Source organism: Prunus persica, chromosome G1 (genome assembly GCF_000346465.2).
Source record: "Prunus persica cultivar Lovell chromosome G1, Prunus_persica_NCBIv2, whole genome shotgun sequence".
Lineage (NCBI taxonomy): Eukaryota > Viridiplantae > Streptophyta > Magnoliopsida > Rosales > Rosaceae > Prunus > Prunus persica.
The window spans coordinates 28534901-28561303 of record NC_034009.1 but is presented as its reverse complement, the minus strand read 5'-3'; the positions used below and the strand labels follow the sequence as shown (position 1 = coordinate 28561303).

General features: G+C 37.7%; 4 protein-coding genes across 6 annotated transcripts; 1 reads left to right on the top strand and 3 right to left on the bottom strand.

The window, feature by feature from the left end:
* On the bottom strand, window positions 646–4774 carry LOC18791881 (probable WRKY transcription factor 57). Its single transcript, XM_007222551.2, has 4 exons — window positions 4060–4774; window positions 2814–2957; window positions 2089–2528; window positions 646–1131 (listed from the first exon to the last, which is right to left on the bottom strand). Exons 1-3 carry the CDS (start codon window positions 4479–4481, stop codon window positions 2102–2104), a joined length of 993 nt encoding a protein of 330 aa, XP_007222613.1. The 5' UTR covers window positions 4482–4774; the 3' UTR covers window positions 646–1131; window positions 2089–2101.
* On the bottom strand, window positions 12922–18666 carry LOC18793797 (alpha-1,4 glucan phosphorylase L-2 isozyme, chloroplastic/amyloplastic). The gene is made up of 16 exons (XM_007225430.2): window positions 18562–18666; window positions 18096–18395; window positions 17375–17604; window positions 17157–17258; window positions 16815–16991; window positions 16392–16667; window positions 15986–16257; window positions 15690–15807; window positions 15119–15493; window positions 14820–14972; window positions 14579–14707; window positions 14091–14327; window positions 13911–13987; window positions 13633–13819; window positions 13318–13518; window positions 12922–13204 (listed from the first exon to the last, which is right to left on the bottom strand). The coding sequence occupies exons 2-16, from the start codon at window positions 18295–18297 to the stop codon at window positions 13088–13090; spliced, it is 2853 nt and encodes a 950-aa protein (XP_007225492.1). The 5' UTR covers window positions 18298–18395; window positions 18562–18666; the 3' UTR covers window positions 12922–13087.
* LOC18793788 (putative SNAP25 homologous protein SNAP30) lies at window positions 19413–21530 on the top strand. 2 transcript variants are annotated; one of them, XM_007227394.2, is made up of 6 exons: window positions 19413–19656; window positions 20089–20618; window positions 20825–20918; window positions 21019–21143; window positions 21229–21326; window positions 21415–21530. In XM_007227394.2, exons 2-6 carry the CDS (start codon window positions 20190–20192, stop codon window positions 21512–21514), a joined length of 846 nt encoding a protein of 281 aa, XP_007227456.1. In that variant the 5' UTR covers window positions 19413–19656; window positions 20089–20189; the 3' UTR covers window positions 21515–21530. The 2 variants fall into 2 exon arrangements, with proteins under 2 accessions (XP_007227456.1, XP_020425292.1); XM_020569703.1 differs by having other exon boundaries at window positions 21229–21511.
* On the bottom strand, window positions 21631–24074 carry LOC18793918 (probable inactive purple acid phosphatase 2). 2 transcript variants are annotated; one of them, XM_020569693.1, is made up of 3 exons: window positions 23234–24031; window positions 21860–23148; window positions 21631–21712 (listed from the first exon to the last, which is right to left on the bottom strand). In XM_020569693.1, the coding sequence occupies exons 1-2, from the start codon at window positions 23933–23935 to the stop codon at window positions 21877–21879; spliced, it is 1974 nt and encodes a 657-aa protein (XP_020425282.1). In that variant the 5' UTR covers window positions 23936–24031; the 3' UTR covers window positions 21631–21712; window positions 21860–21876. The 2 variants fall into 2 exon arrangements, with proteins under 2 accessions (XP_020425282.1, XP_007227447.1); XM_007227385.2 differs by lacking the exon at window positions 21631–21712 and having other exon boundaries at window positions 21714–23148; window positions 23234–24074.

The window sequence follows — 26403 nt, the reverse complement described above, 5'->3', positions numbered from 1 at the left end:
GAAGTAGACTTATATCCTCAAATAAGCTTATTTGAAAGATCTCTCAATTGAAGCTCTCTATATATACATGCATGGAAAAGCTAAGTAGGTATGGAAAAGCTAAGTAGGTTAGTAGGCACGATAATAAACTTCTCCAGCGTTAGATTAGCCGACAATTAACAAACAATTTCGGTAAAGAGCGCACGGGTTAACTTGTGTAATTGCCACTTTTCGCCACTGGGCCGGGAATAAAAGAAACGTAATTGCGGCAACGGAATTTTAAAAAAAAATAGAGATATAAGGTGAAAAGGAAGAGTTAAAAAAATAATAAGTAAAAGTAAAAAAGCAATGTCGGCAACGGCAACTAGAAACTAGGGCAACCAACGCGTACGCAAGTCCACGTAACTCAGTCAACAACTAGAACTAGGGCAATTCACAGTCTGACGAAATCTTTATGTACGAAACAACTTGTTTCAAGGATCATACCAATTAACTTCCCTAATTAATTCTAAGGTTGAAGATGAGTATTAATTCATAAACCTGTCGACGAGGAGGTGCATGTATATGATATCCACAACACTCTTATAACCATATGCATGTTCGATATTACATAAATTCAATTCTTCTTCTATTCGGATGTTTGTACGGTAATAATACATAGAAGAATAGTAGAAAATATAAGACATCTGCATAATAATAACGTGCGAACATCCGCATAAGAAAAAATCTGTATACATATGCACATTATATAATATAATGTTTAATCATCCAAAAGTGAATTAGACTGAATATATAAGATCAGATCTGAGTTTATAATTAAATATCGTAATTAAACGGTGGACTACCTACATGATTGTGCATGAATAATTGGGATGTTTAATTAATTTAAATTATATACACAACAATAGGGATTAAGAGTCTGATGGTGCTCAGATCAGTCACATGCAAAGCTAGAGGTCATGGACCAGACCACAGTCATCTCCTCCGATATAAAGATATATATATTTGGCTCTGTTGGATTTTGGAAGATGCGCATGCTCCTGATAATACTAGCTAGTAAAGCTGAAGATACTGCACTGCAGCTGGTACCCGCATATGCATGCATGCATATATATATATGGCGACGTTGACCAAGCTTGAATAAGATCAATGCTACACAACAAATAATATTTAGGTAATAATTAGGTCCCATTTACAAAACCCTCATCATATAGAATAGACTTTTGTATACGTTTCTTTTTTTAAGCTTGTTTTCTTTAACCTTTTTAAAAAGTTTTTGGCTCATCCCAAATGTTCCCGGTGTGTGTGTGTATATATATATATTGATGCGCACCTCCTTGCAAAAAAGTATTTGAAGAAATGAAATTTGGCTGACGAGGCTGAAATAACATAGAAGGCTTCCAAGAATACCACAGCAGAGGTTGAATAAGAAAAAGATATAATAAAGCATTATGGGTTTAGCTAGAGCTGCTGGCTTTGTTTTGGTTGAAAGAGGAGAGGAGAGGAGAGGAGAGGAGAGGAGAGGAGAAAGCTGAATGATAGATGTGGTGTGGAAGGATAATAATTAAAGTACGGGGGCATGTAAATTGTAATGATCAAAGATAAGATATATAGTAAACTAGCTAGCTCTAGATCCCAAGCGTAGCAGATAAGTTTGTAGCCAATGACAAGTACATGATGTTGATAGTGGTGGTGCATATATAGATACAGTTACATTTTCACATCAAAAAGGAAAGATATTATAGTCAAAATCGGGGCACATAGATTAAGAACCACTCATATATATATATACTCGACGCTTTTGCTTTTCTTTTTTGCGATCTCCTGGCAGTCCAACCATGGATTCCAGAATTTAAAAGCTAAATTCTTTCGTTCATGCGCCTAAAGTAATGTTTCAATATTCCAGATCAACTTGCTATGTTTCTTAGGCTAGCTTCATCATCATTTCATTTCTTCCTTTTTTTTCTAGCTTCATCATCATTCGATGACTTAGGGTTTTGCTTTCGATATTCTAGTAATGTGTGCAACCTACCTAGCAAGGTGATCACTTCATTGATTCGATTCGATTCGATTCAATTAAATAATTCAAGTGAATGGGTGTATAATTACCGTTTTACCCATCTCATCGATTACGCATCCCAGGAGGTACAATGTCCCCAAGAAGCCCTTCATCTGTAGGAACTGCAGTTGTCTGTGGATCAAGGCAGTGTGATGATCCTCCTCCTGCAGCTTGATCATCATCATCCTCATCATCACCACGTGGGGATGCTAATTGGTGCGAAGTCGTTCTTGTCAAGTTAACAGGACTAACTCCTTCTCTGGGTTGAATTGCAGGATAATACATGAAGTGTGAGCTGACTGGAGGCAGCTGCGCCAAATGGTGGCCTGCAAACCCAGATTCTTGAGCAATCACTCCGCCCCGGGGGAATGCAACAGTATGATGACAGTGTTGGCCTTCGTACGTCGTAATTACAATTGTGGGATCTTCAGAGGAACGTTCAACCCTTTTCTTCACTGTGCATTTGCTATTTGTGCAGCGATAGTAGCTCCTGCAAAACACACGCTTGACTTGAGAGTGTAACAAAGAAATTAAACGGTTCGGATTATGAAATGTAATTTCGTAAAATCATTGGAGGACAATGTTATTCTCACTCTCATCAATTTATCATATTCAGTATATATATATATATATATATATATATATATGCGATCCCTGTGTTTTCAAACCAACAAATTGCCTTGAAACCTACAGAATTACTTGAAATGAAATCAATACTGAAAAAACAATGTAAAGTTTTGGTCTCCAGATATAAGTTAATTCAAAAGTTGCAGACCTTGGAAAGGGACTGTTTTTGACAGCTTTCTGTCCATATTTCCGCCAGCGGTAGCCATCCTCAAGATGATCAACTTCACTTTTAGTCATAAATGCAAATCGTGGCTGCCGGATTCTCTTCTGCCCCTTCTTTTTAACCTTACTCCTACAAAATATTTTACCTACAATTATCACAATAAAAACAATATCTTGAAAATCCAAAAGGAAAAAGCAAAACTTAGTGAATGAATTCATGTCTATTTTAAAACAAACAGGAATGCTAAAGTTACTTATAATAAGTCATGTTTTGTAATGCTATTAAAATCCATGCATTCATTCTATGAATTTTACATAGAAATCTAAAGTGAATGTGCATTGTAATTCTTGTTCATTAGAGTTTTTCGAAACGAAACCGTAAATGATTTTGCTTATGTTATAGCTCTTACTTCACATGAGGAGGCATGCAGAGTTTAGAACCATGCAGTGTAGGCTCTCTAAGATCATCAGAATGATATGGCACATGTAATTATAAGCCACCATTATTAGGAAGAACTGTAACAATAAAATGGACCACAAATAAAGAAGAATCCCATCCAAGAATATTATGATAAAATCCCACCACTAAGCATTGTATTATAGCATGCAACTTGGAGACAAATATGTCGCATGCATTCATCACATTATGACGCAAATGCTAGGACACTACAGCAAGAACAAAAATTTTAAATTAATTAATTAATTAAAAATTATTTAAAAGGCTGATTAATTAGTATCTTCGTTCTAAACATTTTAGTAATTTGCGAGAACAAATATTTTATAAATAAAATATATAAAAGAAGACACAGAATTATTTTACCCAAAAGCGTGAAAAGTTATGGCACGCCATTCCCGCCGTAATAACGGTAGCGTTCGAGTGCACAAAAACTGCAGCCCTTTAATTTCGCTCAATTCCCTTCTCGTGTTGAAAATTACGAAATTGCCACCCCAACTTGCATGAATGAAGCGAACTTTACTATCATTTTTATTATGCTGTTGGTAATATTCTGTTGTGTTTTCTGTTTTCTGTGTGCGCGGAATTTTCTACTTTCTAGACCGTACGGACGCAGATTTTTGCAGATTGCACCCAAACTCCCTCCCTCCCTCTCTCTCTTTTTCATTTTCGAATTCAATTATTGATTGATTTTGTAAAGAGATACCTGGCACAGCTTAGCCCACGGAAAAACAAGTTAATTACGCATTCAAGCCATTAATCATTGAAACCCACTCACGGTATCTCGGGCGGTGGTTTGCCGACGGACCCCGTTGATTTTTCTGGCGGATCCTCGCTGGAGGTCGACGAAACAGACGGGTTCATCGAAGCGGATCCGACGACGGGGGCCGGGTCGGAGCTCCGAAACGCCGCGGTGCTGCTGCTGCTGCTGTCGGCGGGTCGTAAGCAGTCCGCAACAAGCTGGCTACTAGTTGCCGCCAAATCGGACATGTCGCGGGTTCCGATCGGGTCAAGTTCCGAAAAGCCGTCGGGTCTGGAGCCGTCCGGGTGGAAGTTCCAGCCGAATTCGGTGAGGAGTGTGTTGTCTCTGACGTCGTGGCTGGTGAAGAAGTAGGCGCTGTCCGGGTCGAGTGGCCAGGTGGACTGAGTCGTGAACTCGGTCGTTCTAGCTGGATCGCGGTTGTCTTTGTCGTCGTCCATGAGAATCGACCAGGATCGGTTGAGATTGTAATCGGCTGTGAAAATTGAGCATGAATCTGAAGAGAGATGCCAGAGAGAGCGAGATTAGGGTTTTGGGGTGTTTGGTTGTGCGTGTGAGTGTGAGTGTTGGAAAGGACGCGTAGTTTTTGAACTTTTTGAAGGGTGGGGAGGGGCTTGAAAGCTTTAGTCTCATCAATGTACAGTTGCAAATTGCAATTCAATTTTCCTACAGAAGAGAGAGAGAGAGAAACAGAGAGAGAGCAGTGGAAATTGAAAAAAGGAATCAAATTAATAAGAAGAGAAAGAAAGAAAGAAAGAAAGAGAAGGGAATAGAAAAAAGATAAGTTAGAAAAATCGCCGTCAACCTCTCAGTATAGTACGGGAGGCTCATATTTAAGCAAGCAGGACAGCCCCGGCTAAAATGGCCCCCACACGCTTCAATATATATTTTTAGTCCAATAAATATTTATTATTATTTGTATTATATATATATATTATATTATATGCCACTTGGTTATGTGGGATGCCTAATATTGCATGGGTCGGATGTATGGTGACTTGATGATATTGATAAGAGTGTGAATCTCATACCTTATGTGTATATGCAACACGTACAAATTATCATTCTGGTGTGGATCATTAGCAATGCCAGTCTCGTACGTGATGATAATACTATTATGGCTAAGTTCTTTATTAATTCAATTCAATTTGATTTTTACATTCAAATTTTGTATATTTTTTCCCGTTGCGCATCATGTTCAAGCTTGAATGAATCATTCATCTTACAAATGATATACACATTGGTCCGAATCTGGGAGAGTTTGATTTGGTCTAAGATTGATAAGGAACTTAACCGAAAGAGTATTATGAAGTTTGATTCATTTGAATGGAAATTTTGAGTCCCATAAACTATATATATAATTTTTTTTACAAGCAACAAAAAGAAGAAGCTAGATCTTAAATAGTGATAGTGAAGACATATAAATATATATAGATGTATGATTGTACATAAATAGTTATATTGTACGACTATTGCAATGATGTACGTGCTTGTGCTTACCCAATTCCCCTATTCTCAATTTATTTCACGCCTTTTCTACACCCATGAAACATTATCTTCCATGACTGAACAACACCAATAATTGAAATAATGTTTACACGACTAACATTACAAAAACTCCATATAAACACAAGTCGTATCATCAACTTTTTAATCTGTTTTCTTTGCCAATTTAACGGAAAATTAGAGCTGCATGTGTGTAAAAGTGACTTTTTTTGAAAAACCTCATGATAAATGTTTTCGTAGGATGCTTCTAGGGCTTAAAGTGATTATTGGTTTATTCAGAATTACTCACAAATGAGCCTTTAAAGAAATCACCGACTAATGCTTAAAGTTTTACCATAATTAATATAAATAGCGCATGTGAGATGACATGTATCAAGTGAAGCGGGTATTGCTACACCATGATTAAAAGTTATGAGTAAATTCGTTATCATTTCCATAAACTATTTTTGAAATAAAGTTAATCCCCTTTTATACACCTTTGTTTGTCTTTCTTCTTCATCACCGATAAAACAAATATTCATCTCCAATTATTCAATTTCCTTTGGAATATAGAAGGAGTGGAGATCTGCCCCACCCTAATTTTTATGGGTTTGGAAGCCATGGGCTCCGTTGGAATATCTGGTCCATATCAGAAACCTCTGACGTGGAAGATTTATGTCCATACCAAACACAATAATCATGCTATTATCTCTTAATAAAGTTATAAATCTTTATTTATGGACCAAATTATTACTCAAATTAAAATACCATTTCCCGATTACTTAATTAATCCAAAGACTGATATCCGAATCTCTTAGTTTATTCAAGCAAAAAAAAAAAAACTACTTGAGCCTCAAGCAAGCACGTCAATTTCAACCCCACTTTCCAAATTACAAGTTTACTGTGAAAGAGCTAGGATCGCCTGCTTCACGTTCCAGCGTTGCACCTCTTTTGAAGCATCGATAAGGCCATGGCCCACATGCGGGTGTGAGATACCGTATGAACGCACGTGTACTCTTGGAAGGGGGAGGTAGGGACTGGGGCCCCACAGTGTCATCTCACAAGATTTTATGTAGATAACAAATTAGGTAACGTGGGGTAATGGGATCGATCGATGGTTACAATAACAAACATGAAAGCTTTGTAATCTTTTGAATCGTCCACTTGTGGGATTGTGGAACCCTTAATTGACTGCTTTGGTCGATCCCCAGATATAGTAATAGCATCCCTTGCCCTAAAAATATCAGGGGTCCTTTAACCCTGTTGGACTCATTGCTTTCAATAAATCCTGACCTACGTACATCAACCTAAATTTTCTGACTGATCGGATCATAATAAGTGGATTTCAATTTCAATCCCAAGGGTTTCGATCCATCTTTAGAATATTTTATTTTTTCGTTTTTAGAATTTTCAAATTTAAGAATTTTTGGATGTCGAAATTAATTTGAGTTTTTCAAATTTAGAAATTCTCGGATTGGAATATGAAGTTCCAATCCAATTTGCACTCCAACTTACAGCTCCAGTCCCATAATTAAGTAAAATTTATTGTATGTATTAAGTTGAATTAGTAATCAGATGTGGAATTTAGCTTGAAAGCAAAGCACCTTAAATTATTTGGAAATTGTGAGAGAATTTGAATTTGTATGGTTGAATTAATATTTTAGTGGGAGAAAAATTTCTTTACCCGTTTTATTGTCTTTTTCTTTCTATCTCATTCTTCATGTTACTTATTAAAAAAATAAATAGAAAGAATGAGACAATACAATCGAAATAGGGAAATATTTCTCAGGAGGTTAAACATCCAAACTTTGTAATGTCATCAATCGGAGTGGTTGCGGTTTCCTCCTCAGCATACAGTGCAGACCAGTGAGGTGAGGACCCTCACCATCTCCCTGTTTTGCCTCCACCGGTTCTATTATTTGATTATTAATTTATTATAATTCTCAGAACAATTATTACCTTGTTAAAAATTATAATAATGTATTATGTATAATTAAAAACAAATTGCAAATGTTTGCTTAGTTGGTGGTGTGTCGATAGGCTATAGGCTATAGGTTAGGATGGGGTCCAAGCTACCATATCCCCGGCACAACTGGTGGAATTGGGTCGCTCTTTACCCACCTAGTTAGCTTAGCTAGGCATACGATTTTATTTATAAATAGTTAAATATAAATATAAATCCTTCTTGCTAAAACGGACAAGAAATAAAAAGCAAGTTGGACCATTTGAAATTTCAAAATCACTTTCAAGAATATGATTTCAATCTTAATCTTATTTTAATATTTTATTGCTGGAGTTTTTGGAGGCTTGATAATATAATGACCCAAAAAGAGCATAAATTGTTTATTCTTGTGTCATCGCCAAAGAAAATTCATCTTTTAATTGCACCAATGCTATTTTCCACATTTCTTTAAACTGATTTGAACTCTAAATTCTTAATCCTGAATTGATGTTTGTCGATGGCACAAGGATAACGATATAATTTTTCTTATGTTTCAGAAAATTTGGATCGGACTTTAGACCTAGCTAGACAGACATAATTTTTCTCAAACTTTAAAATTTGATATAGAAAGGAGCTGCAAATATGCCTTTTTAAACCCACGGTTATGAGCCATGACACAGAAAATTTGATATTGGATCGCAGCTGTGGTAGATTTTGTTTGTGTTGGATTGTAGTAGCTATTTTAGATGAAGGCGCGTGCACTGTGCCGCATTATCTTGCACCTAAAAGAAAGAAAAGAAACGAAAGTGACTGGCTAAAAGCCTAAAACATGGATCCTAGCTTCAATTGAAACTCCAGAATCAGCTCGTTGGATAAAGTAACATCACATTCACAAGTCACCAAACCACCCCCACCACCACCACCCAAATATAAATAAATAAATAAATATTAATATATATTATATTCATGTAATATAATTGTTTGGTAGAAAGTAGAAATTTAAAGAAAACGTGAAGGAGCAAAAAAGCATTTGGAAATTATAATCGAGTGAAAGTTGAAAACAAACAAGATACCGCGTTCCTTGGATTAATTTTTTTTTCCTTTCCTTTATTTCGGTCATTGTCAATTTGTCATGACTCATTAATCTGCATGCATGTGATGTCGTATATAAATGATATAATATATGTATTCTACAGTTCCCAGAGTTTAATCTTCTTATTATATAAGGTGCCTATCAAAACGTTATGGATTAATGTATGCTAATCATGAATCTGCGTCCCATCAAGCTCCTATCAATCTGCATCCCATATCCCTACTGCAATAATTAATGTGTTAATACAAAATTTTTAAAATTCAATTAATGGAGGGTGGGTTAACACCGGAGTCTAGTCCTGGAAAAAAGAACTTTGATGATTTGCAAATTATTGGTCTCAGGTTCAAACCTCCATGATGCATTCTTTGACAAAACAAAAAATATATATAACGCAAACTAGCTAGGCAGGCTGCTCAGGCCGTACCAAACATTTGCGGTTCATGTTGGTCATCATTGATCAGCAGCGCCAATTGTGATTTGAGATTAGATATCCTTTTCATCCCATTCACACTTTATTAATGAACCGTATTAGTTGCTCAAGATTTGTGAGTATTGCGAGGGGACCATTTGTTTTTTTTCTACTTTTGGTGATTTATTGACAAGTATTGTAACTAACTCCTATCCTAGTGTAAATTTGATGCTAAATTCTCTCCTAATCAGAAAGAAAAAAAGATGTTAATCTACAACCGGCCGACACCGAAAAATTAGGGTTACAGGAAGTAAAGATTAGATACAGTGCTCAATTATATAAGCAAAAGTGGGTCAAGGGAATTACACCAAGATTAACCAGAAGCATTGAACCTTGATGCATAAATAATCATAAGTTTCCATTGTTAGTAAATTATAATGATTACACTCATAGTGGAGGCACAAATGCCATGATTCTAGCTTCAACAACCATTTTTTGTTCCCTTTGCGAAACCCTAACTGAAAGTGACACACAGACACATTTAGGCCAAAAGATATTCTTCTGCAGAATCTTAACTGCTCACGAAAAAATATGCATGTCGGGGAAGTGAAATTTATACCAAATCATCATATGTATATGCATGAATGAACCAAATGCTAGCTAGCTTTCATGCACAAATAATTGTTGGAGTGTACCTTTTTTTTATATTTTAACTTTAGCTTTAGAATCATTTTTAATTAAGTGGGGTTGCTTTATGATATTATATACAATGCACTGCTCTCTCTCTCTCTCTCTCTCTCTCTCTCTCTCTCTCTCATCTCTCTGCTAGCTATGAAATTGAAGGATGGACCACCTCGCAAAAGTTTAATTTGTTTAATTCAAAAGGGTTTCACACCTTTTACATATAAAGAGCCTAATCACATCATAAGCTTAACATATGATCCGGGAAAGAAAAAAAAAAAAAACTTAATTACATTCTGTAATCAAGATAATAATCTCTATTTCTGCATGAGATCGATGGCTCGAAAAATCGTACGTTCCAACAGGTAGCTAGGTAGGGCAAAACAAACACAAGGCGCCCTAGCTATTTCACACTCGTGAACTATCTATATATAGGTAGGGCAAGTTCCACTAGAATTCTGATCGTGCTTGGGATATCTTTAAGTCATGTCTATGAGTTTTCCCGTCCGCACCTTTTTATGCTTTAGTTTTTTCTGTGCGTAATTATAGTTGGAATAGGGTGGAGATGGACCAGATTACATCAGTTGCAGTTAACAATCGAATTATTAAAGTAGGGTGTTTAAAAGTGGTGTTGTTGGCCTAGGAACTCTAGGTCATAGGTGAGTTGTATATGCATGTCAATAAAGAAATCAAGAGAATGAGTTCCAGAACAACTTTATTTATTTATTTATTTATTTATTTATTTATTTATAATAAAGGAATCATATTCCCACAGGCATTTTTTCTATATTTATATTAATATTATCTCGCGGCCAATTTCAATCCACTTTTTTTAGTGGTATAAACATTTATCTTTACGAATCTCATAGAACTTCCGTGGGGATCTTTACAACAACTTTCACAAAAATGGTAAGCTAATTATTAACTCCAGCAAATTAAACCACTTGAGGCTTGCTTGATAGAGAGTACTAGATTAGTAACGTGCCTATTTTTCATGTGCATTCAAGGTGTAATATGGATATGTTGTTTAACTTGAAGGAAGAATTGAGACTATCTATAAGAGGTTAATGACTAAAACTTATCCCCCCAATCTCCTTGAAAATGATGAGATTAGGAGGGATAAGTTTTAGTAGAGCCGATCCAGGATTTTCAAAGGCCCTGGGCAAATTTCAAAAGTGTGCCCCTTTAGATAAATAAACACTAAAATTACAATTTTTATCAAAATTAAACACTGCTTAGATGCATTTGGTAAATTTTCAAGTGAAGCATTGGTCTTTTTAATAAAATATTTATTCAAAAATCCTCTTACAATTGGAAAATTTCTTCTTCTTTTTCTTTTTTGTCTTTTGAGCAGGGGCGGAGCCATCTAGGGACCAGTGTGGTCCCAAGCCCCCCTCAATCTATTTACCCTTGTATTTAAATATTATAATATATTATATTATATTTGTGATATTTATTTTAAAATAAACAATATATTAGGTTATTTTTGTCTACAAATTAACCAATAAACTTCTTAATCACTTTTCTACTTTCAATTAAATCTAAGTAAATTTAGATTTTAGCCACAAAAAAATTTTCACTTTTGAAAAAAGCTAAAACTTTTTCAAAAAAAACAAAAAAACCTCTCAACTTTCAAACCAAAGACATGCAAATGTAAAGGATTCCTTAGGAAATCTAAAAATAAATAAGGGCAATTTTGTCCATTTTGGCTTCTTTTAAAAAATTTCTCTCTCCTTCGGCCTTTTCCAAAGCCATGTTATGATATTTGCACTAAAAACTCCTAATTTTTTCATTCTCTTTCTCTTTCTCTTTTGTTTAACTCAAGCTTAAGCTTTGTAATTTTTTTCCCTCCCTTTTTACATGTCTAAGTAGGGTAGATTTATGAACTTTTTTTGTATTTTCTTCTCTCTTTTGGAATATGAATTATTAACTTATGAGTCTTTAATAGTGTAGATGATGAAATTAATATTCAAGCATTTTATAATATGAAATTAAGGACAATTATGATTGTAATGAGCGAATAAATGATTAATCAAAATGAAATGATATTATGAAGTGGGCTAAACCAAGTAGTTAGTATCATATTAACTTATTAACCGGTTAGCATTTAAATGCTCATATTCAAATTATTTTATAATATTTTGTGAAGGGCCCCCTCTAATGCAAAATCCTGGCTCCGCCACTGCTTTTGAGATTTCCATAAAGTTGTTTATTAGGAAGCATTTTTTAATTTTTATAATAAACACAACACAATAACAAATAACTAACTAACAAATAACAATAAAACTTGGATTTTGAGCATATTTTCTTTAACTTGAAACTTCTAATTGTAAAGAACAAGAATCTTTGCCAATTTTTTTGTTGAATCAAATAATAAAGAAAAAGAAGTTATTAAAGATGTGTATAACGTATTATAAAATTTATACATCTATATCTATCTATAAAAAAAAGGAAGAACCTTGAAAGATCTGATAAATAATAAAAAATCTTGAAAGAAAGGCACTGATCTGGTATTCTGGAGGATTGTTTTCCAACTCGGTGTTGGAAAAGAAGAGAATTACAAAAAATAAAAATAAAAATTTGCTTGCATTTCAGAGTCTTCTTGTGTTGTGTTTGATAGCCTTTTTGCTTTTTGAAATTTTTTTAAAAAAGGCATGTTGGTTTATCTTTATTTATTTATTTATGTGGATGTTGGTTTATCTTTGTTTAATTTCCCTATGGTTGGTTTTTCTTTTGTTATATTATATAATATATAATATATATTTGACTTTGTTTTCCAAGTAAGGAAGTTTCCTTGAGAGTATCAAAAAGTGGTTTGTGCTGAGATGCCACCATATCAGGAACGGCTCCTTCTAGTTTTGAAGTTTTGTGTGCCCCCTCTTAGCTTTGGGCGCCCTGGGCTAGGGCCACCTCTGAGTTTTAGTCATCAACCTCTTATGAATAGTCATCTTTCATCCTCCAAATTAGACAATAATATTCATAATATGCCTTGATTGCACATGAAATGTAGCCAACTTTGCTAGTCTAGTATAATCATCCCTAACAAACGAGGGCTAAAGTTAAATATTCGTCCCATAAAGTAGATTTTAATTTATAGTCAAAAAGAGCGGCTTTAGAAAGGCAGAATAGCATGGGAAAGAGAGAATACCTTTTAAATTTAACCACTAAAAAAAGGTATTCTCTCTTTCGCATACTCCTCTGCCTAAGACTAGAATATGTGGAATAATATTTTATATATGCGTGCTTGGGTTGGATTTCAAAAGCAATCGATTTGTTTCAAAGAATAGCACTTGATAAGGCCATTATTTTTTTAAGTAGCTAATTAAAAGATTAAGAGAAAAGAGAGCTCACTAAGTAGGGGTTTATTTGGATAGGTGAGTGAATGTGTTAAGTTATTAACGATCGGGCTTAATTAGGCTAATTACAATTGATTACTTTACGGTAAGACAACAGGTTCAATCCTCCATATGTCTCTTGCGTATTCATGAATGGTACGGTCACTGCTGAACTTGTATGAACCAGCTGTGTTCAAGATCGACATCTTTGTCCATCTCTGCATCATTATATATCTCATATTAATTATGAATGCAACAAGAAAATCTTCAACAAGGAAAATGATAATAATAAAGGTGAATGCAACAAAAACACAAATATAAATAGTCACACCTTTTGGTCTCGATATGCTTCATCAACTTTGTCTTGGCACTCTAAATAACTAGGGTAGTCTTTGCCAACAAGAAAATAATCAGCACGGCCATAACCTTCATTTCCTTCCAAAGATCCCATAAGTTCGCCATAGTTGTAGGGACCAAAAACACCACTTCTCACATATGCCTTCACTTCTTCGAACCGAGGGTCAGCCACAAACTGCGGGAGCGCGCGCACACACATATATATATTATTCACACGAAAATATATATTTAAACATCAAACAACAAATCAAGAGCTCTAATCTAGTAGAGTATGTTAACTGAATGATACCTTTCCTTGAGCTCTTTCATTCCTTAGCCCGGCAATTTCATGAGCATGTGCACCAAATAGGAAAAAGTTGTCCTCTCCAACCTCTTGCCTTATTTCAACATTAGCACCATCTAAAGTTCCAATTTGTATGCACCCGTTCATTGCAAACTTCATATTGCTGGTTCCACTCGCCTCCATTCCTGCAGTGCTGAGACAGACAAAGTTTTTGATGGCTCAATGATCTGCAAGCAATTGGACAATTGAAGCAATTCTTGTATGAAATGCTTTGAATTAGAAACCTGATATGCTGAGACAGCTCACTACCAGGAATGAGCACTTCTGCGACGCTGACATTGTAGTCAGGAACAAATACAACCTATACTTGCAAGATCAAAGATAAATAATGTAGTAAAAGAATAATTAGTTCATCACTGAGAACATGATGGTGAAGCTGGTATTGTTTGTGAGCCAAAACGTACCTTCAAAAGGTCACCTATCTCTTGATCGTGGTTCACAGTGGCTCCTACATCTGTGATGAACTTCACGATCCTTTTGGCTTGGACATATGTAGCGAATGCCTTTCCTCCAAATATGCATACCCGTGGAACAAACCTTGCTTTTCTTTCATCAGGACTCATTTCCTTCATTTTTTTGTAGCGATAAACAATTCCCAGGATGTTCAATAGCTGCCGTTTATATTCGTGAATGCGCTTCACCTGAAATTGTGGTAGATTTACTTTATCCTCTTCTTTCTAGAGCTTACAACAAGAGTATAATAAACTGAGATTGCTGTACAATATCAAAATGAGTTGTATGATGAGCAAAAGCAAGGCCAAGGCAATCCCATTGCTCAAAGAAATTGCTTCATCTTTGCCAACACATTGACTTCGATAAAGTTCTTATGAGCCAAAAATTGGTTCATCTTTGCCAACAAAACAGAGCAAATATTTGAGAGGCAGAGAATGACCTGTACATCAAACATTGCATCAGGGTTGACTAGATAACCAGTTTTTTCCTTGAGGAAGGATGCAACCTTAATCTTGTTTCTCCTTTTTGCTTCCCTCCATTCAGATTGGATATCTTCATTATCAGCAAACTGTTGAGAAAGATTCAAAAATAAAAAATCACCTCGGAGAGTTTAATATAAGAAAAATCATATGACAAGCAGAAATATTCAAACAATTACAAGTCTGGATATGATGTTTTACCTTTCCAAGGGTCACCAAGATTTCAGTATCTTTTACCCAGTCTTCTGTTCCAGTCCACTTGGTTATAATTGTACTTAGATCTGGGTTGCAGAATCGAATCCATCTTCTTGGTGTCACCCCATTTGTCTTGTTTTGAAATTTCTCAGGCCACAACTGCCAGAAGTAATGTACGTGAAAACAAGTGGAGAGCAAAGCATGCAATTAATAATAATAGGCTACCAGTAACACTTCAAGTTGTTGTAGGAATAGGATGGTTATGGTGAAACAAAGAACAAAAAGTAGCCGTTTGATGTTTATACCTTATAAAAATCGTTAAATACTTCATTCTTCACTATTTCACTATGAATCTCAGCGACCCCATTTACTGCATGTCCACCAGCAACACATAGATTAGCCATTCGAACCATCTTTGGCAGTTTAGGATCTGGTTCAAATGTAACCTCCTTTTTCTTCTCGGTGTTCAGTCCTTCCGATTGAGCTTCTTCATCAGTAGCTTTAGCTTCTTTATCAACTTCCTCAATGTGATCAACCGCAGAACTTTCTTCTGATTTACTCAGAATTTCGAGGACAGAGTCAGGTAACTCGATATTATCAAGAATTCTCATTTCTCTCAGTTTTTGTACCAACAAGTCAAGATCCTCCGTGCCATACTCAGCAATAATGGTATGAATTAGCTGGCCAAGATATCAGATATGTTACATTAAGGTACAAAGTAAAGAATAAATCTTTTGTTCTATACAATAAAAATATTGAGACTGATAAATATGTATGTATAGGTGCTTCAGCACATTTGCACTTGTCCAGCAGTAAGAATACTTGATGAAGATTTGGTTCTGATTAAAATTTGAAGCGTATGGCCTCAAATATTACCTCCTCGTCAATCAGTTTTATGATTTGAACATGTCGAGGAAGCAGTTCCTGTATAAGCTGCAAACTCCATTTCTCCAATGCCTCAGGTAGAACTGTATGGTTTGTGTATGCAACAGTTCTGGCATAATAGTTTTGAATTAAAAAATTATAAGTGAGTGCAATTCGTATAAGTAACAATGAGGATTCAATGCATTGTGCCTGTGTATACATCAGATCACAAGGAATGCAACAACTTGAAGCTAAAGAGCTAATAAATTAATGCACATCTACTGAGAAAATACCAAGAAAGGAAGTACCTTCGAGTAATATCCCAGGCTTCCTTCCAGCTCAAGCCCTTCGCATCCATCAATATTCTGATCAACTCCGGAATGCAGAGTGTTGGATGAGTATCATTCATCTGCACTGCAACCTTTTCAGGGAACTCTTCCCATTTCATTGGCTCCCCTGATCTCCTTTCAAAACGTGCAATTATATCTTGGAGAGACGCAGAACACAAAGTATACTGTTGCTTCAATCGAAGTGATTTTCCCTCCACAGATTCATCCCCAGGGTACAATATATAACAGATCTAATCAGGAAAAGGGATTAAAATAACCATTGTTAGTTGGTTATGGCAGTTCCTGCGCATACAAAATTAAAGCAACACAATGTAAAGCAAATTTGAAAGAAGAAGCTTAATGATTCTGATGAGCTCATCCAAACCTTCTCAGCATTCTTTATAGCTGCATATGCCTTGGCATGGTCACCAGTGTTGAAAGCACGTAAGTCAAATTCTTCTGGTGCAACTTTTGTGGACCATAGTCGAAGGTTTACGGTGGTTTTAGTTTTATACCCTGGTATGGGGACATCATAGGCAACGGCCGTGACATTTTCTCCTCCAATCCATTGCTTATTTCCATCTGGGCCCGAAACGACTTCACCATAGAATTTCACAGGATAGCTAACATCATTTCTTGGAATTTCCCACGGATTTCCCATCTGATAAGAGATACTTTAATCAATTAACAGGTATCATATAAATCAATACCATGTGTGACCCTTTAAAAATCACTGAATTACCCTTGAAGAGCATAAGAACAAAGGAAAAGTAAGTTTCTAGCATAACAATGCAAAAGATGATCAAACCTCCAGCCAATTTTCAGCAACTTCCTCCTGCCCATCTTTTGTAATGTGCTGCTTAAACAAGCCATACTTGTACCTCAGCCCATATCCCCATGCAGGGTAATTTTGGGTGGCCAGGGAATCCAAAAAGCATGAAGCAAGTCTCCCCAGTCCCCCATTTCCAAGCGCAGCATCTGGTTCCTGTCAATCAAGATTTAACAACACAGAATTTTGAGATTTCCAAAGTAAAGGATAGTGTTAGATAATTCTACTCAAAGGAAAGCGAAATGGAAGTTACAATGAACTAATGTAAAAGTGATCCGTACGATGAAATCATAACTCAATCAAATGGTCAGTGAATCTGACCTGCCTAGCCACATCCTCTAGATTGTGCCCTAGCTTTTTCAAAGCCTCCGCATAAGCCCCAGAAAGCTCTAAATTACCAACTGCATTTAGCAATGCTCTACCCTGCAACAATTTAAAAACATAATAGATAACAATACCCCTTACTCTTAGCAAGTAATATATACACCACAAGACATTTTCAGCCGTTGGAAGGACAAAGAGTGAGACTCATGGCAAACCTGTAGGAACTCCATTGAGAGATAATATGCCTGCTTTACGTTCAGCTTCTCATAGTACTCATATGTTTCATTCCAATTCATGATAAGCATGTCACGAACACTCTCTGCTGTGGCATAGAATGCCTTGGGAAGCCCAAAGGACTCAATAGAAAAAGAAGGTGTGAATTCTGCATGGTATTTGATAATCGATGCAATGGATGCCGAATCGGGAGGAAATGTGGCCAAACTACCTGCAACACTTAAACGCAACAATTCCTATAGAATTGTATCAAATAACAGCTTCATGAATTTTAAATGTCCAAATTGGGACAAGACCTTTGACATTCAGAATGGGGGTGTCCAAGATTGAAAACACAATGTCCTCCATTAATTTCACTAGATTATGTTGGTGACTGACAACAAAATCCAGCGACCCACGGCGCAGTGAAATTTTGAAACTGAATGAGACTATGATGGGCCAGTTTGGCTTAGAATGATAAAAGCAAAGTGAATTCCCACCTCGGCTGAGATGGGTGGCAAGTACTTCTATAATTGGCTTGGAAAGCATCAATCTTTCCCATTCACAGAATCACAGCTCTTTTCACTTTGTAAAGAAAAAACATTGAAAATTCCACCCAAAAAAAGAAAAGGAAAAGCTCATCGCATAATACCAAATTACAGCCAAAACTCTGAACAAAAGCAAACAAAACATTAGGGAGGAGGGTTGAGAAAACAAACAAACCTTCTTGGGTTTGGGTGGCAGCATCTTTCTGATCAGTAGCCACAGTCTTCACACAAAGCTGTCTCCTTGCTCGACTGGAACAAAAGGTACTGATAAACAACCATCTTGAATTTCTTCTTATGGTGTTCGAGTATATGAAGCTTGAGATGAACTTGGATTGAGTAGCTAAATTTGAGTGTGCGGATGTCGGTAAAGTCGCCATTGCCAGGAGTTAGAAGCAGAGGAATGAGAAAATGAGTGAAAGAGAGAGTCTTGTGTTTTGTCTGCTTATCTTGTTTTGTTGGGCAAATAGCTCTGCGTCTGCGCTGTTTCATCACAAACGTAAACTTCTTGTTCCTCATGTTTCAAACGAGGGAAATATTTTGATTCGTCGCTTTCCCTCACTAATGAAACTTTTTTCTTGGTGGGTTTATGCATTTAATCAAGATTCCTTGAAACGTATATGAAGGTTTGATTGATTGCTTACCTTACCTCTCTTCCCACTTTGGGCCAGCACAAGTGGGCCTGCAATCATCGTTAGCTACATACCCCCACCATTCAAACAACTCACACCTTCTTTCTCTTTGGGGTCTTGCTTGCCGCTTCATATCCCAAATAGCCACATTCATTTTTATTTATTGGTTTAAATGCTTTTTTTTCTTCATTATTTTGAATTTGCAGATGAATTAAAATTTAACAAATGGGCCCATTTTGAATAGAAAATTCAACAAAAGTTGACGGAAGTGGTAGATTAGCACTAAATGTGAAGTTTGGGTCGTACATAGCTAAATTCCTTTTATTCGGTGGTAAATATGCACACCTCTAATAATCTAGGTGGGATTTGTGCAAATTTCCTAAGAAATATAGAATACTTCGTGCCAACACCCGATTTAATCTCATCATTCAAATAGGAGCCAAAGAAATTGGGAATACATCAAAACTACGCAAGATGATCATCAGCACGGTTCTGCTCCCTTTTAATGCATTCTTTAAATTACCCCTTTCCAGAATTTTCTTACTTCATCCTTCCAATTCCAGGGAAGATTCTAGAATAAAAGAGTTTTGGGTTAAAAGAAAAAGATAAATGGCAAAAGGTCTGGGCCAATCAGCTCCTCTTCCAATTCAAAATCAGACCCAATAAAGACCATTTGGTATTGATTAGCCAAATAACCAGCCTGCCATATGCCCATTCACCATAGTGCCAGCTCGACATCTGGTCTGCCCACGTGGCATGCATATATGTGTATACAATAATCATCTAAGATTAAATATATAATAAAAAAAGGTGATTTGAAGAGGGAGGAGGGTAAATCCCAACGGTCTGAAAGGACTCAAAGTTGGTCTTGGACTTGGAGGAGGTTAGAGCCGTCCAGTTCTCTGCTTTTCCGCGGCGCCTTTCTCTGATTTTTCTCATAGCCACAGATAGAGAAAATAAATACTTCTCGAAAGGAAACCCTTTGTTTCTCTCCATTCTCTAGATTATTCCTCTTCTCGTTTCAAGCACAAACCAAATCCCAAACCAAACCAGTGTTGGTTTGTGTATGAAACTCTGCCAATTTTCGATTTTTATCGAAATTTCTAGGTACATTATGGGTCTTGATCATAACCCATGTCGTGTTTCTTAGTGGAAATGTTTGCGATATCGCTCTTCACCTTTTCTTTTTTGTTATTGAATTCGGTGGAATTGTATTTTGTTTCATTATTGTTCTTTTGGGTTTGCTTTGTAAAGGTAAGGAAAGTGTATAAAAGAAATTTGGAAATCCTAGTTGTGAATTTGTATTCCTGTTTTCTTTCTGGGTCAACTTTCTCAGCCTCCTTCACACCCAGTGCCATATTTGATCTTCTTCTATTTCTAAATTCGTAATCTTTTTTTGATTGAAACAGAATAAATATGAATGCCCCTATTGATTGATTGGTATAGTTGTATGAAATATTTGTTATTGCCTTCTGGAACTTATGTTTCGGTAATCTTTCGGAATTTGTTCTCATCGTTGAACCTTGTCTGTGGTTGTAGGTACCATTTTTTTAAATCTACACAGGGTTTCTACCAATTCCTTTGATTTAGTGACTTTGGACTCAAAACTAAACACTTGACAACTTTGGTTTCTTGTGAAAATGTTTGGGTTTAAGAAATCACCAGCAAAAATTGCTAAGCAAAACTCTGTAGACCCGGGATTTCAAGCTCCTGCTGATTCAGAAACTGATAAGGACACTCATAAGCCTGCAAGACGAACTTCTTCCGAACCGATGCTTATAACCCCGGATTTTAGTAAAGAAAAGCCTGGTAAAAGAGGGTCTTCGCCTGCTTCCTACAAGAATGATTTTCTTGACTCGGGGGGGATAGAGAACCAGAGTGTGCAAGAGTTGGAGAAATATGCTGTGTACAAGGCTGAGGAGACTACACAGAGTGTCAACAACTGCCTCAGGATTGCTGAGAACATCAGAGAGGATGCTACAAAGACCCTTGACATGTTGCATGCGCAGGGTGAGCAAATTACAAGGACCCACATGGCGGCTGTCGATATAGATAAGGATTTGAGTCGGGTAAGCTCAATGTTGTCAGGATTTTGATTTATGAACTCTCTGGTTTTGTTATATACTTAATTTTTCTTACGACACAAGAAAGTTTGAAACTATGAAACAAGAAGAGGCAGCATTTGTGAAATCCTTGTAGGGATGTATGTGATTTTTGAGCAGCATTTCTTTTGCTCCCCTTTACCATTTTACCTAATGATGCATTTTCAAAACAGGGTGAGAAGCTTTTAAATAATCTCGGGGGTATGTTCGCAATGCCTTGGAAGGCAAAGAAGGGGAAGGATATTTCTGGGCCTGATTTTTCAGCAGGTGTGCTTCTGTTATAATAATCTACTTGTTCTGTATACTCAAAGCATCGTGAAACTTATTGTATAATGTAATTCGGTTTTGATCTGGTGATCATGTTCAGCTTCTGCACCCAAAAAGAGTGACCCCCATCAGAGGGAAAAGTTGGGTTTAGCTCCTATACCCAAAGGAAGGTCGGCTCCTGCGACATCTCCTCCTGATGGTTCAGGTGCCTTGCAGCAAGTTGAGGTAAGAGTCTTTGTGATTATGGTGATCAAGAATATGGCTACATGTTCTCCAGATTTACTTATATGGGATTGGTTGTCAATACCAGTATGAGAAGGCAAAGCAAGATGATGCTCTTTCAGACCTGAGTAATATTTTGGGTGATTTGAAGGGTATGGCTGTGGACATGGGAAGTGAACTTGACAGGTCAATATCATTCTTCTACTCTCTGCACATTCTTCATGACTGCATCTATATCTCTACGTTGTTGTTAAGTAATATATGGAAACTGCAGGCAAAACAAAACTATCGATCATCTCTCTGACGACGTGGATGAGCTTAACTCTCGAATGAAAGGTGCCAACCAACGTACACGCCGTCTGCTTGGGAAGTGAAGGTCTAGAGCCTTAGAATTCCAGGCTACATAAAAATTTTCCACATAACTTTAGTTTTCCCTCTTGATTGTATATATTATTGGCTTTCCCCCATTTTGGGATACACGCATGCAATAAAATGAGCCTTTTTGTTCAGTGTTATTTTTTTCCCCTTGCAGTTACCTTGTTGCACATTGTTTCCCGATTTCACTATCTTACCTGCAGAAATTTTAAGTATATCATGAAGGCACTACATACATTGGTAAAGAAAGAGAGGAACCTACATATTAATTTGCATATAGCTCTAAATCACAAAACAAGTGTGAAGAAATCTGAATATTTACAACAGGTGTGTTAAAGGCTTACCATCTGGATTCTGGAGCTCACATATCCTCACTCTTCACGGGGGTCCAGTTATTTCCAGTGCCATCCCTTTTCCTGGCATATGAAATGTAACCCCCAACATAGCCTACAAAAATTCCAAGCACCACCAGACTTGCTCCCTTCACAAACCAAGAGAATGTAGACTCCCCACTGCCCCCAATAACTCCAGGCTCACCAGCACCACCACTACTGCTATCAACAGCTTTGATACCAGCTCCATTAACGCCGACAACTTGTCCGGACGCCAGAATCTCCAGTGTATCGTGCACTTTTCCGTCATGGTTGCCAACATAAGAAAGTGTAAGCTTCTGCTTTGTAGCAACCAACCTAGTGTACCCAAATTCACCACCGCGGTACAAAGACCGCTCAGGCTGTGGGTAGATCGGGTCAGTTAGATGATCCGGTCTAGGCTCCCATATGGGCTGCCAGTCTTGTCCTGCCATCCCAATCACAACATGAACAGGCCCCACACTCCCGCAAGTAAAGTTATTCAACTGACAAAACCTCTCATATCTGTGTACATGTCCCCATAACGCCAGAGTCACGTTGTTCTTCACAAACAAAGGTTCCAAGTGCTCCAGCATTTTCTCCCTCAAAGGAGCATCGCCTCTCTCATTGCTGGTTGTGTACATTGGCCTATGTCCCTGCACCACCACAAAAGGTGTCTTCCTCCTATCCACCGCCTCCAAATCACGCTTAATAAATTCAAGTTGCTTGCTTCCTTGAACAAAATTGGTCTCAGTAGATATGTACACAAAATGGACAGAGCCAACATCGAACGAGTAGTAAAGATTTCGAGTAGCCGGAGCACCAGTTCCGGTTGGTTCCGATGAGTTTCCGGGCATGTTGAACTTAAGACTATACGGCACCCCACATTCACCACCTCCATCTTTCCCATACATGCTTGCCCACTCTGGTTTCCATGGCTGCAAGGGCCAGTCATACTCGTGATTGCCAATGCAAACATGGTAAGGCAACTTGGACGCAAGAGGTTCAATTTGACTGAAAAATTGATCCCACAACCAAGAGTAGCCTCTTGCATAGCTTATGTCTCCGATATGGGACACAAAAGCCGGCTTGTCGCCGAGAGCTTCAATGTCCCGGAGGATCCATTTTACTGTGGATATGCTCTCGTCTTGGGTCCGATAAAACGTCGCATAAGGCGTTGCAGTGCCCATGTCGCCGAACATGAACGCCGTCGTTTCGTCCGAATCCCCGTTTCGTGACACGAAGCTGTGCGTTTTGCTCCAACCTCCATTGTCACTCCCAACCTGAAAACATTAACATAACATACATAATCAGAATTTTCAAAAATTCGTTGTCAATTTGTTTAACAATTTAATTTAATTTTTGTACCTTGTAATAATATCTGACGCCTTTTTTCAACCGGGTCATGACCGCACCGTGAATGAACCCGGGGTCTCTCCACCCTATGCTAGCGTTGGCGGGAGAATCGCACATGTGCTCCCTCTCGTACCTCTCCACATGCGCCACTGCCACGTCATCAAGCGAGTCGTCGCTCGGACCGTATCGAACCGTCCTCTCCCCGGCGTCTGACGTCACGAACATGACCCGCATCTCGTCGTCTGCGTCCGTGTAGGACAGGTGGATCTGATCCGGGCCCCGCCCCGATTCGAAGGTGAGCTCATCGTCCGACGTGGCGAGCAGGTGGGCGGTTCCCGGGAGAGGGTTGTGGTCCTGGTCGAGGTGGTTCCGGTCGACCTCGTCTTCGGTCCAGCGGAAGATCCGGAAGGAGTAGTTGGATCGGAGGTTGACCAAGGGGAGAGAAATGGAGCCCGAGCCGGATTTCCAGGTGGGGCTGGAGGAGAGGAACTTGTAGCCGATGAAGTTGTCGTGGTGGGAGGAAGGGGGTGAGTAGATGCCGAGCCAGTCGAGCTTGGAAGGTGAGTCGACGCCGGACCATTGGATGAGGACTGAGTCGCCGGATTTGGATAGAGTGGTTTTGGATAGAGAGACTGAAACATTTTGATGGGTTGGCGTGAAGAAGGCAAAGAGAAGGAGGAGGAGGAAGATGAAGGGCGTTTGAGAAATGATCATTGTGGCGGATGAGAGATGACTGTGATTGATGAGCTATGGAATTGGATGGTATTTATGAAAATATATATTTATTCTTAGGCATATTCTTGTTTTATTTATTCCGAGATATTTTGCTTGTAAGAACCAAAGAAAGTCAAATTTCTTTCACCATATTTGATCAGGATTTGTGAAGAAAAAGGGCTGGGCCACTTTTGTGTGTTTCCAACCTTGTCAAGGAAATGCGGGAGGATGAAAACCCAATCAGAAGTCTTTGAACACGAGCCATATCCCAAACCCATCTCAGTGTCATAAAAGTCCAGTCCAATTGGTGGAATTGTAGTTCTTTTGTCCACTGTTGGTTTGAATTTTCCTTCTTCTTGTTTTGTTTTAAATAACATGATTGGATTGGACAGGATATAGGATCATAGGAAGAAGGAGACTATATAATTAAGTGGGTACATATATTTACGTGAGTCATGTGATTTCCGACTCTATGCATTTCATATGACGAATATAACCCCTAGAGGATTATGGAATAGAGAAGAAAACAGGTAGCCAAGCCAAGCCAATCGTGAATCCGGTTTCTGGGCAATTTATAGTGTTTCATGTGTCTCTTGCGCCTTTGCATTAAAACTCTTTTATACTCTTCTTCATTCATTCCATCATCAACCCTTTACCTCTCTTACTTACTCTCTCTCTCCCCCTTTCTTTCACAATCTCCATAGAAAGAAAAAACCCAACAAAAAAATTCAAAATGAAGAGCTCTCTCTCTTCTTGTTCAACCTCTACTTTCGGCCTCCGGCGGCTTTCGGTCTTGGCCTTGGTGGTGGTCTTCCTCTCGCTTCTTCTCACATCTGCCGCCACACCGGCGATCTCTAGCCCAACCAATATTGTACCAAGAAACCCTAGCACTAACCAAGAAGACAAGTTACTACACTACAAGGTCCAGGAGGCAAACCACCATCCTTTTCATCCTCAGCCGTGCGATCATCAGAGCTCAGTTTCGGAATCATCGAGTGCCCAATTACGTTCTTTGTGTCTTCAACTCCACCAACACAAAATCTTCCACGCCTACCAATCCATCCCACCGCCGCCGCCGCCACCCGTCGCTCTAGATCACCACGATGAGATTGACCCAAGATACGGCGTCGAGAAGAGACTCGTCCCCTCCGGCCCCAACCCTCTTCACAATTGAAAAAATAAAGTCTCCGTCCCCATTATTTATACTTCTTTAGCATTTCTTGGTCTATCTTTCATTTCTTGAACACCCAAGAAGAGATCAGAAGACGAAGGAGAGGTTGAAGATCGAAGGAGCTAGGCTACTTGTTTAATCAGTATTAATTTTCTTTACTACTTGTTGTGTGTTAAGCTACCTATTTCCATGCTTGTTTTTGAACTCTTGGGCCATCGCTACCTTTTGCTTAGAGATTAGAGAAGGGCAGACAAATTTTTGTGGAAGCGGCAAAAACAAGCATGGAAATGGTCCAGAGTCCAGGGGTGGAGAAGATTACAGAAGAATTCAAAAGAAGTCCATGAGTACCATAATGTCAATTCAGTCAGGGGGGGCAACGGGTAACCCTTTCTTTTCCAAGGTCAAAATGGACTTTTTCCCCGTGTAATACTAGCTAATATGTGGGTCCGCATTTAATATTTTCGTGTATAGTCAGGTAGAAACAGTTGAAGCGAAGCCTTGGGATATCATCAGAGTATATGAATGAAATTTTATTTATTTCTAGTTTGGTTTGTTCTTCTTTTGTCCCTTTTAACTCATTCATGCATGACATGAATGTTCCCAAAAAATATACATCATCTTTCAACTTAATTTGCCAACTGCAGTTTGTGAGGTGAATCCCGTGACACAACCATGGTGGTGGTGGTGGGGAAACTTGAAGTCGGGATTTTGAAAGAGATGTATCGTTAGATTAAAAGTTAGTAAATTTTTTTAAAAAAAATTAAGAAAAACTATTTTACTATGTTGGCAAGACAAGTTTGCTGGTTGGTTTGTGTCGATGACTATATGTTGGTACGTACAAATATACCGTATTCCCAACCAGCAACATTTTACAATAAGGTATTGTATCGTTTTCAAAATATTGTCAATCGTAATTAAGTCATACATACTGTTTGGGATAAACATTATGGATCACATCTATCATAATGATGCACTTAGGGAATTTAGTGGGAAAGTATACAACATGTAGGTCATGCCATTCATAAATTCAACATTCTCATCAATTTTTTCATTTAGGACAGGGAAGAGAGCACCAACGCAGTAAGAAGTTATCTTCCTCTCAAATCTTATTCTTATCGTATTTACACTTTCTTGATAATGAACAAAGATTTTTTTTATATATAGCCAAACATGTGTATTTATTATTGAGAATTCATGTCGAAGAATTAAAGCGTTACTTAATAGTTAAAAAAATATTCAACAGCTCCATCTACTGTCAATTATTTTGAGTTGAATACTCTCATTTTGTTAATATAGA